The sequence below is a fragment of the Puma concolor genome, chromosome A3 (assembly GCF_028749965.1).
Source record: "Puma concolor isolate L17-30 chromosome A3, mPumCon1.1.hap2, whole genome shotgun sequence".
In the NCBI taxonomy this organism is placed as follows: Eukaryota; Metazoa; Chordata; class Mammalia; order Carnivora; family Felidae; genus Puma; species Puma concolor.
In genome coordinates, this window is record NC_141669.1 from 39,863,333 (window position 1) to 39,880,717 (window position 17,385).

At 39.8% G+C, this 17,385-nt stretch overlaps 1 protein-coding gene across 4 annotated transcripts in view; it reads right to left on the reverse strand.

Annotated features, from left to right (window-relative positions):
• Positions 1 to 12,767, reverse strand: part of KDM3A (lysine demethylase 3A) — a 54,129-nt gene extending 41,362 nt beyond the window's left edge. For 2 of the 4 annotated variants that reach the window (XM_086700648.1, XM_086700646.1), the window contains exons 1-5: positions 12,614 to 12,767; positions 11,793 to 12,008; positions 4,855 to 5,010; positions 3,629 to 3,739; positions 392 to 494 (exon numbers count right to left, since the gene is read on the reverse strand). In XM_086700648.1, coding sequence (XP_086556774.1) covers positions 392 to 494; positions 3,629 to 3,739; positions 4,855 to 5,010; positions 11,793 to 11,978 — 556 coding nt within the window. In that variant the 5' untranslated portion in view covers positions 11,979 to 12,008; positions 12,614 to 12,767. Of the gene's footprint in view, positions 1 to 391; positions 495 to 3,628; positions 3,740 to 4,854; positions 5,011 to 11,792; positions 12,009 to 12,327; positions 12,421 to 12,498; positions 12,520 to 12,613 lie in introns of those variants that run through there. The other 2 variants (XM_086700647.1, XM_086700649.1) reach the window with 2 other exon arrangements.
• Positions 12,768 to 17,385: the final 4,618 nt, after the last annotated feature.

Here is a 17,385-nt window from a genome sequence, read left to right on the forward strand (position 1 = left end):
GGGGATCCAAATTCAGGAACCCCAACAGAACTGCCTAAACAGAACTTAAAAAACTGTAAAATTGACCAGGAAACTCAGTAACAGTATATGAGAAGATCAGGATTACCACATTCATGTTTCATCAATTTTATAAGACTGAAATTTCAAACATATCAAATTCCATGTCAAAATACACCTGAGCTTTTTTAATACCTACTTTACTAGTTTTCACATAAGCCCTGAGCTTTCCAAATTTCAGAGGCTTTTGGATATATAAAGTCCTTCAATCATCTAGTTGATGAAGAAAGCAATTACTAAAAAATTAGAAATTTCAATGAATGAGGACTAAAATGTAGCTTCTTACAAACTATTCATCAACTCATGAACTGTCATCAACAGATAATCTATATACCTTGTAAAAGATGGCTTTCATCCAAATGTTTCACAATCAAAGCTTGAAATTCTTTACTGACATTCTGATTATCCATAAGGGAAAGTCGAAGATTGTTTACATCCTGAAAAATGAAAGATTTTAAGGTAACAAATAAGAAGCGTTAAATTCCAGTGGATATTTCAATCAGCTTAATGTTTAAGTACTGTCAGTAGCCATTTGATGGCACCAAACCACTGCAACTCCAATGAACTGAAAAGGTCAAATAGTAGGAATCCATCAAATGATCACAGACAGAGGGAGACTAAAGTGAAGTCACCCCAAGCTAAGACCATGACAAATACTAAGGAGTGGCTCAAAGCATAATTTTAAGTATGACACAACTTTGACTACGGAAAATATAATAAACTAGATGGTCAATCCAAGGATTTCCCAGGGGCAAAAGACACACACATAGAAACACACGGATATGTAGAGTCAATTTGCTGAAATTGTTTTTAACAAATCACAACACAGATTGATTTAACCCAACTAAAATTCCAAATGCATTTTTGTTTACAAATGGTAAAGGGAGGTATGGGAGAGACAAAATCTGAATGAATAGCATTAAGTTTTCAGCAAGCCAGTTTTGAAACACTCAATTCTTGGCAGCAGCTCCATTTTGGGCGCTATTCCACAGTCTTCTGGCTTTGTGTGCACACTAAGTTATGATAAATGTATACAGAAAATGTCAATACAAATAACCTGCTGAACACAAACTATACAGCACAGAAGCTCTTCTAATATCAGGGCTTCACACTTTTCTGACACTGAAATGGATACACAGTGGCCAAAATTAGTTCATCCACTCCTCCCACTGGGAAAACTAACTAGTCTTTTAGAGAGGCCATGCTGGAAAAATGCATTTCTTAAGCCAAATAACATTAGACTTAACCTAGGGTCTTCAGAAGAGCTCAACATTAATTATCAGAATGAACCATTTACGGTTGTTGTTTTTTTTCCCCCTCATGCTGCTGTTTCAAAAAAAAAAAAAAAATGTAAATGTGTGCTCCAATTCTTATTAAGAGATAAAATGCACATTACTAGGGACAGTCACAAATGGCTCTTAAACAAGGTAGAATAATTCTACTCTGCCCAGAAAAGTTTTAGTGCCAGATGACTAACCTGGGTATTTTGTCTTCTTACCCACAAATAAATAAGTCAAATTCAATCCAAAAAACAGACCTTAAGTTTCAACCAACTTCTATATATGCCAAATGATTTTCAGGTTCTCTGTGTATTATATAGGGCAAGCATTCTACTGCAGTAATCACATCTCCCAACACAGTTTCATACAGTAGCAACTGGATGTAACTACCCACATCTACAAGAGAATGCCCTGAAGCACTAAGCTTGGGCCACTATTATCACCAGTAAAAGTCAAGAGCACACATCATAATCTACCTCAATTAATATTACTAGTAATATTCACAATGATAGCCATGGTGCACCTTCCTGAGAATAAAAACTTACTGATCTAGATTTTGCTTTTTCCATCTTAAGAAACAAAATTATAAGTTCTGCTTTGACTAAAAAGCTTGGATATACAAAAGATGCAAAACACAACTGTCCAGAAAACAATGCTGAGAAGTAAAAACTACTCTATCACTAAGTAAAGCAAGATACCCAAAGCCCCTCCTGTATGTTCCTTGGTCCTTAAGAGCAAGGCATTCTTCCTTTTAAGGCAGATAAAACATCAACATGGCTATCTGAACATCACGAAGGTAACCTGCATCTGAAATTAACTTAAGCAAAAGCACCTTTTTTTGTTCTGTTTAATCATTGTAAAATAAGGTTCAGAATGTGGACCTTGTTTTCACTCACCTTCAGGATACAGAAATGAGACTTTAGTGAGAAAGCCCGTGCTTTGGGTTTTCCAACACAGGCACATCAATGGCAATGACCATTGACCCTAAACTGTCTTTTAACAACAGTTCACAGAAACAAGTCAGGTCACCAAATGGATGTGGATAAAGGGGATTAAGTTTCATAAATGACCTCTAAAAGACAAATGATATGACATGACCAACTCTATTCCCAAGGTAGTAATCTGGAAATAATCTGTATGTTCTTTCCCCCTCTCTGCGAACATTTTCATGAAGAAAATAATCACATATAAGCAAGACCCAAGAGCCTAAATGTTGTGAAGAAAAGGGTGGGGGTTTTGCAAGCTAGTTGGAAAGAACACACATGCATGCGCTCTCAATTCTCATTATTCATTGTAATTATGTTTATTAAGTCCACACAAACACTGGAATAGTGAATAGTGAACCACTGCTCCTAGTGGAAAGATAAGGTTAGGTTCCTTTGAGCCTCTGGGTCACAATTTCATCAACCGACCTATATATATAACCTTGTTTTATGTGTGTGTGTGTGCGTGTATGTGTGCTCACATGCGTGTACTAGAAAACACATTATTTAATATGTTACTGCATTATTAACTTAGAAATCACAGCCAACAGCATTATAACTCATGGCTGAATAAAACTTCTCTAACAAATGTATTTCTTCCCTAAGACACATCACAGCCTTCTTGCACTTAGGAAGACTAGACAGTACTTCAGCACTATAGTTGGGGTAGTAAAACCACCAAAAAAAAAAAAAAAAAGCATAAAAATTCAGCACTAATTAGACCTCAGAAAGGATACTTGTTTACAGTATAAGAGATGAAACAAGAAGGCAGAACATCACTTTATTCAACCTCAGTTGGGAACATTTGTCAGGCAACTCAAATTTTTTGCCACCCTGCCAATGTCTGATGACCATGAAAGTGCCGAAGTACTGATCTGAATGTTACAAATATATTTTAGCAAGTAGGCAACTTCCCAAATAATACAGGATACATAAAATAACAACTGCCATATATGGATATATACTCATGTGTGTGTATATATATATATATATATATGAACGAGAGCCAATCTTTTTAAAATTATTTTTGTATCACCTAGGTGTTTCCATACATATGCGTGCATGTGCGCACATGCGCGCACACACACACACTCCATCCATAGTTTCTCTGTCCTTCCAAGACCAAATGGATAGCACCAACTGAATGGCTAACACTGAGGGATGATGTCTAACAACTAACTGCTGGGATGGGTCCTTTTCTGTTAGATAGGTGTTCGAATTAGAGCAATCAACATCAATATTTTAGTTCTCGTCTTAAAAGACTCTGTATTTCTATCTTGAGAGTTTAATATTGTTTTTATGTTTTACCTGTATAGGCTTCAGGAGGTCTTTAGAAAGAAATACTCTTTGTTGATCTCCCAGAAAGCGAATAGAGGTTATGGATCCCAAACCAGCTTTGTCCAACAGAGACTTGTACACCTATAGCAAAACAGAAGAAAATGTTTTGGCATCACAACTGCTATCAGCATAACTCTGAAAATGGGGACTAGCAATTTTCCACACATACAGAAAGAGATAAAACCATTAAGTTTTTTTTATTTACTGCCAGTATCCCAATAACGACTATTTATGCAACCATAATATCACATAATTTTTATCCAAAAGTCAATCATTTAAGCCAGATACACATTTGGGACTCATTAACATAGAAGTCTGGGTCCAAAGATATACAGCTTCTCTAAAATTTATGCAAAAAATTGTATGTATACATTTTTCTGAGGATACAGAACCACGTTTTTAGCCAATTCTTAATAGCTGGGGTGGAAAAATACAAAGACAAAATATAACTTTAACCAAAACCCTACATTACTGAAAAACCTCCAGTAGCTAGCTGTTCTCACCTACAGACAAAATCTTAACTTTGCTAACACAGCAGACTTGGCTCTTCACAATCTGGTCAGCCTTTCAGTCACCTTCCTGGCCTTTCCAACTGTCTAAATCTGACCCTTCCACCATTAAGCTCTATGTCTCACAAAACCTGAACTGTCTTCTCCAGACCCTGTGATCACTCTCGTATTCCAACTACACCAGACTTATGATATGGAAATGGTACTGACTACCAGTACCTTCAGAGCCAAAGAATATTATGACTCAGAGAGAACCTTAGGGATCATGAGGCCAAGACTGGCAACTCTCTACAGGAGCCAGGCAACAGCCAGATTTTAAGGTATACTCTCCCCATTTCATAAGCAGACAACTAATTCAAATTTTCTTAAAACACTATGAGGGTGAAGCCAAACAGATCTGTATGTCCATATACAACTGCTGATTTCTGACTTCTAACCTAGACATTACCCATATGACCATCCCCATTTTTCAAGTGAAGAAATAGAGCTGAGAAAGTCAAGGGCCTAGACTTCCAGAATTCCTCGCAGTGGGGCTGACAGGAGATCCCAGATGCTCTTCTAACTCCCCTACACTGTCATGTTTCTGTACTATTATTCTCCAGACGCCAAATATAGGCACTACATATCCATTTCCCTTGTTTCACACATAACCAATACCCTCTTCTCATAAGCCCAAATTCTACTCACTATTGCAGGCCACTGAACAACTCGTTCAGAAATTTCAGGAGACTTTCGTTCAGCCAAAACCAAGTTATGTTCTACTAAAAATGCTCTCCTTAGAAGGCTGTAGACTTCTATCCATCTTCTCTTCCTCCAAGATTCCCCGTCAAACTCTACGCACACCTAGACAAACAGAAGTAAAAAAAAAATCAGATTTGATTAACAAAAATAAACACGAAAAATGCCGACTTTGAATTATGCCATTATTCTACTTGAATCTTTAATCTGAATATCTGAGTGTTTGCTGTCCTTCTTTCCCACTCTTACTTCCCTTCGCAGTCCACATAAACCAGTCCGACATGTTAATCTAACCATCAAGCTCTAGCTCCCAAATCACTTTGGGAAGCAGCAGCCAAGGGTTTTGGAGGCCAATCTCTGCCCCCCAAAGTAACTTCTAGGAAGCCCATACATACAACAAAAACCCCCCATGTGGAAAGTTTTTACACATGTTAGACATCAGAACTTTAAGAACCAAAAGAAAGAAATTTGAAACCCTAAAAAAAGTACTTACTGCAGGTCATTGTAATTCTAAATTGACGCTGCTTGTGGGCCTAAGATGAGCCCCCCCCCCCCCCCACCCATTCACCATAATCCACAACTTGCTTTTCAATCCCTTTGGTATTCACAGGATTTAACACTAGGCCTAGTAGAGAGCATATCCTCAATATCCCTTTCAGTTGAATAAACTGGGAGTTTGGAGTCAAAGACTACTTTGCTAAATATAGAAGCAAATAGTTGATAAACTGACCCCAGAGTTAAACTTCCTCAATATGTGGTGTAAAAATCACTTTTTTAAATTTGATTTAAAATCCCCTCTCCTACTAAAGCAGCCTCTCGTTTTTGGTTTCAAAGAACTAGTTAATAAACATGCCAACTCTGTTCATAAGTTCACAGATAATCATATCTCCCTTTTCAACTTTTAATTAAAAAAAAAATTTAGTTAACTTCCATTCATCTGTCAGAACCCGATTAAAAAAATCCTTTCCTCCAAGAAGCCTTACCTTACCTTCAAAGAGCCTCCTCCACCCCTCAGAAGAGAGTTCCCTTGTTCATTGCACTCAAAGCCCTATACTTTTCCTTCCTAACACTTACCCACACTTTGAATTATTTACTTGTGGCTGACTGATTGACATAAATTCTAATATGTCAAAGTCTGCATCTGTTTTTACTTAACTGTTGTATTTCACTGGTATCCAGTCCCCAGTCAGTACTCAAATACTTGTTGAATGAATAAATGTCTCTCTGAATTGGGCTCTTACCTTCTGTTTACTTTAAACCACTTAGCAGGCAGGACATTCCCAACTGGTATACCACTATAGCCCCAATCCTAAACCTTCTCCAGTTTCATGGCCTTAGAATATCAATCTTTAAAAATCAATGAAATTTAAAATCCATCCTATCCTCCTCCCCCAACAGTAAAATCTGCATCCCTAACTTCCCAGGCAACTTCTCCTGAGAAGATGCATATCTTCTTGGCATGGCAGACTTTTAATCTTGCAGTTATCACAGAATACATCCAAATGTGTGAACACCTACTATGTGCCAAGGCCCTGTGTGTGTACTCTCTCTTTGGTTCTACCCACCCCATCCATCACTATACCCAATCAAATGGTCCTTCACAGAGCTGTTCAGAGACTGCTCATCTTCCTGCCTCCCCAGCCACCAGAATCCAGGTCCTCTGATAGCTCCCCTAAATTGGATAGTCTTTCTGCCCCACATCACATCAACTCCAAACCCAAACTAGCTTTAGATGGCAGAGTTTTCCCATCAATGTGTAAGAGGAATGAGCATATATAAACTACAGCGCCAGAGAAATCTGGGTTTGAATCCCAGCTATGTTGAAGCTTTCTCAGAATGATTTTACTTGCATAAAATAAGATACACAGTATTACAAAGAAAACCAATTAACCTGCCTGGCAGGTTAAGAACCCTTACTAAAATCTAAGCTCTTTGAAACTGGTTTTGCTAGCTTCAAAATGAAAGTACTAACATCTACCCATCACTGAACTTTAATATAGATTTTTAAGACAATGTATGTAAAGCATCTGCCACGGAGACTAGGTAGCCTTAAAAGCTCCATGGGAATTCAAATCTTAATTTATCAAGGTATCAGTTCACTTAGTAGTGGTGGAAAGATCTTAAATATGATTATCCAGTATCTATTCAGCAAAAAACTAAGAAACAAAGACAAAAAAAAGTAAAGGATTAAGATATTCAGTGGCTTCCCAAAACTTAAGCAACATCACAATTTCTTATCCAACCACCACCTATAAAGCTTACAATCAACCTTAACCCAAAATTTAGACAGGGCCCCTCCTAATTTTTGACTAATTAAAAAATTAAGTTTAGCTCCTTAAAAAATAACTTACTTTGTGATTTTGGAGTGTTAGGTTACATGGTCAAAAATTCATATTAACTTTAGTTTAAAAGGCGACTTAAAATATAATGAAACCAGTAAGTTGTGAGCTCTTTTCAACATTTTTTCAAAAGTTTCTTCTCATAACCACATATACCTTTCATTTGTGCCTTGAAGCTTGAGGTTCTCTACATAAGGGACCTTCTACCACCAAAGCCTCCTAAGCAAAAATTTATATAAAAAGACATACCAATAAAAATTCAAATTCAGGGGGAACTAAAGTGACTTGACCAAGCTTCTGCAAACTTATTGATATAACTAGTTATTTATATTGTTATTCCCCCATGTTCTTTTGGTCCACAAAGGAGATGTTATTTATGCTATCTGATTCCAAAAGCCAAAAAGAGGCCTATCAGTACTCACTACAAATCATTAACAAATTTGCTCTTCTTTTAATTACGACATTTTGTAAATGTGTGCCTTATTCGTCTATTAAATATCTGGACCAGAAACTGGACTATTTCAAACTAATTATTTCAAACTAATTATTTCAAGTTAATTTTTCCCCAACAGAAAATCTCTTTATATCTAATCAAGCTAATCTCACCTGAGTATATGATTAAGAAAACCATCAGAAAGGCCAAGTGAAATATTTCTAAGTTAACGGTAGGTACTTCTAGAATGGCATGGTTTATAGGCAAGTTTTGACATATCTATTCTATGCCCAGCACTACAATGCAGAATACCACTTATTTCACTACTCCACAAATTAGAAAATTATTTCATTACGCTTCTGATTAGGTCTTCTTACACCTAAATATAATACTTGTCTAAAATCTCAGAGTCTAGGGGCGCCTCGGTGGTTCAGTCAGTTAAGCATCTGACTTCGGCTCAGGTCACGACCTCACAGTTCATGAGTTTGAGGCCTGTGTCCAGCTCTGCACTGACAGCTCAGAGCCTGGAGCCTGCTTCAGATTCAGTGTCTTCTTCTCTCTCTGCTCCTCCCCTGCTGGTGTTCTCTCTCAAAAATAAATAAATAAGCGTTAAAAATCCCAGTCTAGTGCTCAATTATGGGGGATAAACAGATTTTATTACACTGCTAGGACTTTCTCATTTTACATGGTTTGACTGGCAGCAGAATCTATCAACATGCAAATTCCAACTGTATGTAAGGATGAAAAGGCTAGACACTGGTCAAAGCACCCAACTGCCAAAAAGGTTTAACAGCAGGAAATAGTATATGCAGATGGCAAGTACTACTCATCTGCTAAGGATAACCGAAGGACTAAGAGCAGAAGACTCAAGGATAAGGTAAGTTCAAAGGAAGGAAAAGACCTAGACAGACAAGTTGGGGAAGGAGGCCATTCCCAACATGCATAATGAACAAACCCAAAGCCACCTGTAGAAAGAGTAGTATAAAAAGAGGTTCTTATAACCACACCTAATAAAGATTTGTTGTTATTCCAGAGAAAGAGAATGCCACTGCTCCATTAGTACATTTCTAAAGCTGCTTTTTCAGTGTAGAATAGTTTTGATTCCTTCCATATATTCAAATATTTCAGCAAATATTACATGCCAAGCGAGCTAAGTGCTAAGGATAGCAAAATAAAGTGCTTTAATCTCACTCTATTAACTGCCTAGTGTTTAAGATCTAGAGACAAACTTGGTCAAGTTATTTAACTTCTTCAAGCCTCAATTTCTAACACTAAAAAATGTGGTTTACCATCTAGGATATTTGTGAGGATTCAATTAGGTGCCACATACTAAATATTTACTCCTTGTTATGTCTTCACTTTGACTCTATATAATCAACAACTAGACATAATGTACCCAAGTGACTTTGTTATAAAGTCTCTCTCTAGGTGAAACAAAGTTAACAAGCCTTGGCTTTATCATCATCCTCAACTAACAGCAAATCAGTCTAGACAAACTATTTCTACCGATGCCAAAACAGTTGCATACTACTTGAATCTTATTCATTTATATACATTTTAGCCCCCAGTCCCATTCCACCGCCCCCCCCCCCCCCCCACCAAAACCCAGGATCCTTAAGCCCAAGTGTAAGCATGGTCATAGCTACTTACTAGTTCCTGCCTGTATTTCCCCAGCACAATTTGGTTCCAGTGTTCTGAAATTCTGTGTTTGCTAATACAATATGCCCTTAAACTTAAGCCATCTGCTACTCAATTAAGGAACATAATGATGAATTATGACTAGATAAAAAAAAATCACAGAATTTGTACCTTACATTAAAGCTGAATTACGAAGTCTGCAGGTAAAGCAAAAATCAAATATAGTTAAAACTGTTCTTGAGGGGCGCCTGGGTGGCGCAGTCGGTTAAGCGTCCGACTTCAGCCAGGTCACGATCTCGCGGTCCGTGAGTTCGAGCCCCGCATCAGGCTCTGGGCTGATGGCTCGGAGCCTGGAGCCTGTTTCCGATTCTGTGTCTCCCTCTCTCTCTGCCCCTCCCCCGTTCATGCTCTGTCTCTCTCTGTCCCAAAAATAAATAAACATTGAAAAAAAAAAAAAACTGTTCTTGAAATTAAAATCCCTGTTTATCCTCAGGTGAGGCACTTTAGTGCAATGGAAAAGACACAGCCAACCCTAGATTCAAATCCTCCCTCCATCATTTAGTAGCTAACTATGCAAATCTGGACAAGACTCCTTTCCCCAATCTACTTTCTCATTCTGAAAATGAAGATATTACCACCACCTCAAAGATTTGGGGTGGCAGGAAGGTGGGAGATTAAAAAGAACACGTAAAAATGACCTCCTGGATTGCCTTCTTAATCCAACAGGTCTATAATTGGGTCCTGTGGGGGAAGGGAACACCTAGTCTGTCATCATCTGCCAAAAAACTAAGGACTTAAATCAAATCTTGTTTCCATTCAAATCAGATAAAAACAAATGCACTAGAGAACATTTTACTTGGCAAGTGAAATAAACCACAACAACTATGACTGAAATCTGGTACACAAAGCCCACTTTATGGAAAAAGGTTATTAGCCTAAAGCAAATAGGTTGGCCATCCTGTGCCACTCTACTTTCTTTCTATAAACAGCAAAACCCAGTTTGCTAGGAGTAATGAAAAGGAGAAGAAAAAACAAACTCCACAGTGTCTGAAAGAGTCCTTTGGTGGCACAGGGAACATAATGGTTAAGAGAGTGGGCTCAGGTATCAAAACTTCCTGGGTTAGAACACAGGCTATGCCAATTTCTATGTGACCTCTGTGACTTAATCTTCCCCAGCCCTGATATTTTTGTCTGTAAAATGGGGCAATATTAGTACCTACTCCCACAGAGCTGCTGTTAAGGATTAATCAGATCACGGCTATGAAGTGTTCAGCATGATGCCTGGCACGTGGCTAAGTGCTCAACAGTCATCCATTTCAACATGAAGCCAAGGCACCCTGGAAGCTTTAAAAATACAGAACCACACATCCAACAACCCTCTGCAGACTAAAACTGGCTTGCACAGGTACGGTCGCCTTAAAGTGTTCAAATGAACGGTGTGTCCGAAATCAACATGTATTCAGCTGCTGATGCTAAAACCTGCTTCCCAATTTGAACATCGTTCTCAAGAAAAAGCAGTGATGACCAAGTGAAGATACTGAAACATATCCACTACCCAGGGTGGAAATCTCTCCTCTTCTAACAAGCTTCCTTCAAGTTGCCACCACTTTGGAGTCTTTGTTAGGGACCTTTCTCCAGTTATTTTTGCACAAAGGAGTCTTTGTTGGTGGAATGGCTTCTTTACTGGTTGTTCCCAGACAATCCTTTGCCACCAATACTTCTACAAGGGAGTATAATCAAAATTCAACTCTTTTTGAAATGATCTAACTGAAAAAGATTCTGAGCGTCGTTCTGATTAAAAGTCACTGTCCACACTTGTTCTCATTTCTCTCCCTCCCCGTGAACACCGAAGTGTGCTTCAAAGCCATTCCTCTAACACACCATATAAGGGGTGGCTCCACCCCCGCCCTCCATATACGGTCATAGCCCACACCTACCTACAAACTCATCAGAGGACCAGGAACCCACTTCCACTCTGACCCGCCATATACGGACAAGTACCCACCCTAATATGCCAAACAGAACTAAGCTCCTCCCTCTTCACTCACACTTCATTTCCAACACGGCTAAAAGTTTAGCAAGTTGGGTGAAGAAATTAAGAGGAGCACACCAAAAAATCCACCCGAAAACACTAGCCCTCAATTCCTAATGATTCCTAACATCACCTACCTGACCAATCCAGTATTACCCGTGGGAGAAACACTCCTACGGTCCTAGTAGGGCACGGCGCGGGCAATAACGAAGCATGTCTGAGCAACCCCAAGGCCGTCATTAAACACGGGCAACTGGAGGCCAAACACACCTCGGCTCTACACGACCAATTTCAAAGACTTTCAAGGTCTAGTCTTCTGCACCTTCAGATCAGATGCCAACTTTCTGGTCGCCCTTTTCTGAAAAGGGGAGTGGGGCCGCTGGCTGTCTCGTTACCAAGGTAACTACAAAACGTCCGACAGCTGAGGCCCGGGAGCTGGTTTTACCTTCAGATCCTTCTTGGTAACGTCGGTGTGGGAGACGGCTCGAATGGTCCCAGAGAGCCAGGGCCACTCGGCGACGCGCTCCACGTCCCAGCTGTCGTGGCCGCCGTCGCTGCCGTCGGCGGCGGACAGACTGAGGAATCGCTTCCCCACCAATACTGGCCAACTTTCTCCGAGCGTGAGCACCATGGTTTCCACGCCTGCAGGAAGGGCTCCTCCCTGCAAAAATACAAAAACAAAATGCAACGGGGGCTGTCGGTGGGAGGGGGCCGGGAAGAGAGGACGCGGGGGAAGCGAGGGCGGAGGGAGGGAGCCTAACCGCGCTCGAAAAGACGAGACCCCAGACGGCGGCGGCCGGTACCAGGCAAGACCCCAACACCCGGCCTCTACACCCGCGTCCTCCCCCGCCCCCCGGATCCCTCCCCCACCGCAAACACGGGCCCAAGCGCCGCGTGACCCTCATTCTCCCAAGTTTCGCTTTTCCAAAACCTTAAACCTAAACGCAGACAGAGTGAGGGGAGAATTATTTGCAGCTTACGCGGATTTTAAAGTGTTCGCCCCCCCACCCCGGGGAAGAAAAGGCCCGAAGCAAGGGCCCGTCCCGGGCGGCCGTGTCCCCGCCCCGGGCGGCCCCGCGGGAGGGGCGAGCCCGCGGTTCCGCACTTGCCCCGCCGCCCCGCCCCGACACCGCGCTTTCCCGGCCGCGGACCCCCGGGCGTCCGTTGTCCCGGCGTGCGCCGCGGCGCGGGGGCGGCAGGGCCGCGGGCTCCGCGCCTTCATCTTTCTTCCTCCTCTCCCCTCAGCCGAGGCCGCGGCGCTCTTACCCCGCCTCCTGCCTCCCTGAGTCACCAGCGGCGGCCGCCGTTTCCAGCCGCCCAGCTCTAGCTCTGACTTGGTTCAAGAGCTCTCACAAGACACGCACAGCCTCTCGGAGCCGCCCCCTCGGAGCCGCTGCCGCCGCTCATTGGCCTAGTTCGAGGAGCTGGGCGAGGCTCGTGGGTAAACAGCCCGCCGCCATTGGCCGGCCTGGCGCAGGCGGGGCGAGAGAAAAAAACAATTCCTTGGCTGCCTCCTCCCTCTCCCCTCCCCCTTCCGACTCCCGGACGACCCCCATTAGGTTAAAGTACACAGAGCGTAAGCGAGAGATCCCTCCGCCACAGCCATTCTTTCCATTTGTTGCCCACGGGATGCAAAAAAGTCCCGCGAAATCGCTTATCAACTTTAGGGGCCAGAGAAAAATTGCAGTGGTGCATTGATAAGACTGAATGACAAGCCCCAGGGCTGTAGGTGCCTATTGGATTGCTCTTCAATTGCGTAGGCTGTCGACGGAAGGTGGACTTTCCACTTGGCGGAAGAATCTCACAGGAAAGGGGTGAGGGCGGTGCAGAGTCAGCGGGGGAGGGAAGGGACGGGAACGTGCGGTTTCAAGCGTACTCAGCTAGAGGGAGGAGCCACTGTGCTCTGAAGGCTCTCGCGCAGGCGCTTCGTGGAGCAGGGGGCTGGAGTTTGGGCTGCTGGGCGAAATGGCCGCGGGAGGCGCAGGCGCACGTGGTGCTATTCGTGGAACGTCTAAAGTCCGCCATTTTGAAGGAAAAATGAAGAAAGGCATGGAATCATTGGGAAATGCGGTTCGTTAAACTAGAGCAAAAGAGTCCATTCAGTACAATGCAGAATGGGATTTTTTTTTTTATGTAGAGGGAGGGTGAGATGATATTCTGAGTCTTATAAAGCAATTGAAAGACTAGAGGAAGGCCATAAAGGTGCAAGAAATATGAAGAGGTGACTTTGAAGGACAAAGGAGATGAGAGGTGATTGTGTCTTTTGGACCTGAAGTTTTTTGGTTGAATGAAAAGAAATGAATGAAGGAATTGAAGACCTCTTACTTAATAAAGGATGGTGCTTGACATGGCATCACATTTAATCTTTAAATGAAGATTAAGTGAAGAACTCAGACTCCCAATTTTACAAGTGTGAAAACTGAAAATCAGAAAAAGTTCAGAAATGTATTCAAAGAAGTATAGATACAGGTTAATTCCAGATGTTAATTTTTAATATAGATGTTCTGAATATATGACATTAATTTTTTAAATTTAAGTATAAACACTGAAGAATTAAATTGGGTTTGTAATTTGCAGACCATTAAAAAGGGGGGAAATGGAACAAAGAAAACTTATCCAGTCCAACAAAAGTCAGAAATGAGAACAAGAAAAGAAAAGGAAGCAAGATGAAAGTATAGTAAATAGAAAAAAAAAAGACGAGAGAAGAAAACCCAACATCAGTATTTACAATAAATATAAATGGGCTAATTTTTAAAAGAAACACTGGATTAAAAACAAAATCCAGCTATAACTTCACCTCAAGCAGACTCAATAATGATGCAAAAAGCTTCAAAATATAAAGTGAAAAGGTTTACAAATCAAATAGTGATAGAAGGAAAGCAATATAGAAATGTTAATGTAATTGGAAACAAAAGCTTCAAAAGAGAAAAGGATTTTATATTAATAAAGGATAAAGTCCACAAAGATAATAAACACTCTTGAACTAGTATCACTCTGAGAACATTGGTAAGACTAAATATCAGAACTATGGGAAAATTTTGACAACTTGTAATAGAAGCAGAAGATACAAATATATCTACCCCAGAAATAGGCATCTCAGAGTTTTGAAGTAAGTGGGGGTATAGAGGACCTTTATTACACAGTTAACTATTAATCTGGAAAACAATCCCTAGGGATAACTTAGTTGTACCAATTTTCAGAGAACATATAATTCCTATGTTATATTCATGGTTCCAGAACTCAGGAAAAATGGAAAAATATCTGAAGCATTTTATAAAACTTGCAAAAACCTATTATCATATCTGAACCAAGAGAATACAAGAAAGGGAAAGTATACATAAATGAGGCTCATGAACATAGATGGAAAATTCTTATATAAAATATCAACAAATTAAAGTTAGTATCTTTAGAAAATAGAAAATAATCACCAGGATTAATTAGATTATCATATAAATACAAGGCTATTTCAATGTCAGAAAATTACTATAATTGACCAAAACAGGTTAAGAGAGAAAAATCATATGTTAATTTAAGTAGAGGCTAAAAAGACTGTGCATTCACACTGAACGCTGAACCACCTAGAATGTTAGGAATGTAAAGATACACTGATACTCATGTTTTGTTTTGTTTTGTTTTTTAAAGTTAAACTTCCTAGGAACCTTTGAATATAACACCCACATATTGAACTAGGAGACATCAACAAATTTGTTCATTTCAGCATTGTTTGTGGTTGTGAAAATTTCATAATAATCTAAATGCATTTCAGTTGGGAAATGAATAAATAAAATTAATAAATGGAATATGATACATCTAATAGAAAGCTGTAAATCATTTGAAAATAAATGAGATATATTTAAATGTACCAATAAGGGTATTTTAGCAAAACACATTTTGGATGAAAAAGAAAGTTGCAGTTGGTAGTATTTGAAAATACACACAAATAACACCATATATGTTCTATGAAACATATATACTTAAACTCATAATTATAGTGACTGGTTTGGGGATGTGTGCAATAGAACTGGGGGTATTGGTCAAAGGTGATTTTGCATCATTTGTAATTCTCTCGTTTTTATAGGGCAAATGTATTCTTATGTTACTGAAAGTTAATTTTAAAATCCTATGAATGGAATCTACTACATTAACACCCAAGAGCATTTGTGACAAATTGTTAGAGCTAATATGTGTCAAAAAGGTGGTGAAATAAAAGATCAAATGAAAATCAAAAGAATTCTTATTCCTTAGCAAGCATCAGTTAGAACATACAATACAAAAAAAGAAACCGTCTAGGATCCTAAAAACTCAGAATCCTAAGAAAAGAGCATAATGTGAAATCAACAAAATGTATGTGAAGAAAACCGTGAGACTTTGCTGACAGGAATAAAAGAAGATTTGAAAAGTTCTGTCTCCTTATATGACATGATAAAAATGTTTCTTCTTAAACTATAACATCAATGAATGAAAGAATCAAAATAGGAATATAAAATTGTTGAGAATACAGAAACAAATCCATGTATATATGAAAAAATAGTTTATAATTAACAGCATTTCAAGTGAGTGTAAATAATAAACTATTCAATATATACTTTATGGTCTTTTGGTTGTATGGATCAAAGAGCTAAACAAAAATCTACTAATTAAGATTCCTTTCCCTTTTCTTTCTCCTTCTCTTTCCCTTCCTCTTCCTGAACATTTTAGTCCTGAAGGCAGTAGGAATGCAGAGCAAAGGATAGGCTGCCTGGCATGGAATGATTGAACTAGAAAAAGTAAGGAGTAGTAGCCTGGCATGGGGAGGGAGAGCCCAAGTGGGGTGAGAAGGGTAGACACACAGAAGATGAACCCAACAAGGAATATCTAGAGCCCAAGTGAGGTGAGAAGGGCATCCATGAATGGGAGTTACCTAGTGTGGTATATTAAAAGTCCAACAAGGTGAAGAGACTGATCATTTCGGGGGAAGCCTGGCACAGGGTATTAGAACGTAAGGAAGGTGACCTGCAAAGGACACTGAAAAGGCCAAGAGAGATGTTTCAAGCAGGAGGAGAACCAGGAGAGAGGTGCATTCTGGAAAGAAGGCAGGGGAGAATTCCAATTTGGAGAACCATTCAGAGAGATCAAGGGATGCTGAGGTCAAGGCAGATAAAGAACTGAGCATCAGGTTATTGACACTTCCAACAAATATATTTTAGCTTGAAAGTATTGTTAGACATCACTTCTACTGGTTAATAAGCTCCAGCATATGCATTCCTGTCAAAATCCTGCCACTAACTAATCAGTTGAGTTGACTTTTACCCCAAAGGACATCAGAAGTTTCTAAAAGACTTTAGGAAAGTTAACAACTAGTAATTTGGAATTTGTTTGGACCTTGGTTTCTCAACTGCAAGACAATTAGAATACAGTCTTTTCTGTCTAAATCTCCTTTCCTAAATAGCACAAGAATGGTGTCTTTGTGTGAAAATGTAAATATCTTATGCTATTTCTGTTAATGCAGTGCACCTGTAACAATTAGTGAAGCAAGCAGAGCATCAGGACTAAGTAAGCTCCTTGCTATTTTTTAAAGGCTTTTTCTGTTAACTTACATCTAGAGAAATGCACAGATCTTAAGTGAACAGTTTCATCAGTTTTACAAAGGCCTACATACATATAACCCACACCCTATCAAGATATAGAATAGGGGTCAGACAACTACCGCCCATCGGCTAAATCTGGCCCACCACCTAATTTTCTACAGCCTTTGAAAAATGGTTTTTAACATTTTTTTCAATGTTTGGAAAAAATTCAAGAACAATAATAGTATTTTATGACCATAAAAATTATGCAGAATTCAAGTTTTAGGTCTATAAATAAAACGATAACACAACCATACCCATTTGATTATGTTTTATCTGTGGCTAATTTCAATGGTAAAGTTGAACAGAGTCACTAGAGACCCTACGTGCCTCAAAGCCTAAAGTATTTCCTCTCCATCTCCTTACACCCCCTGACAGAGAATTTCCATCACCCCTGAATGTTTCTAAGTGCTTTTTTCTGTTCAATACTAC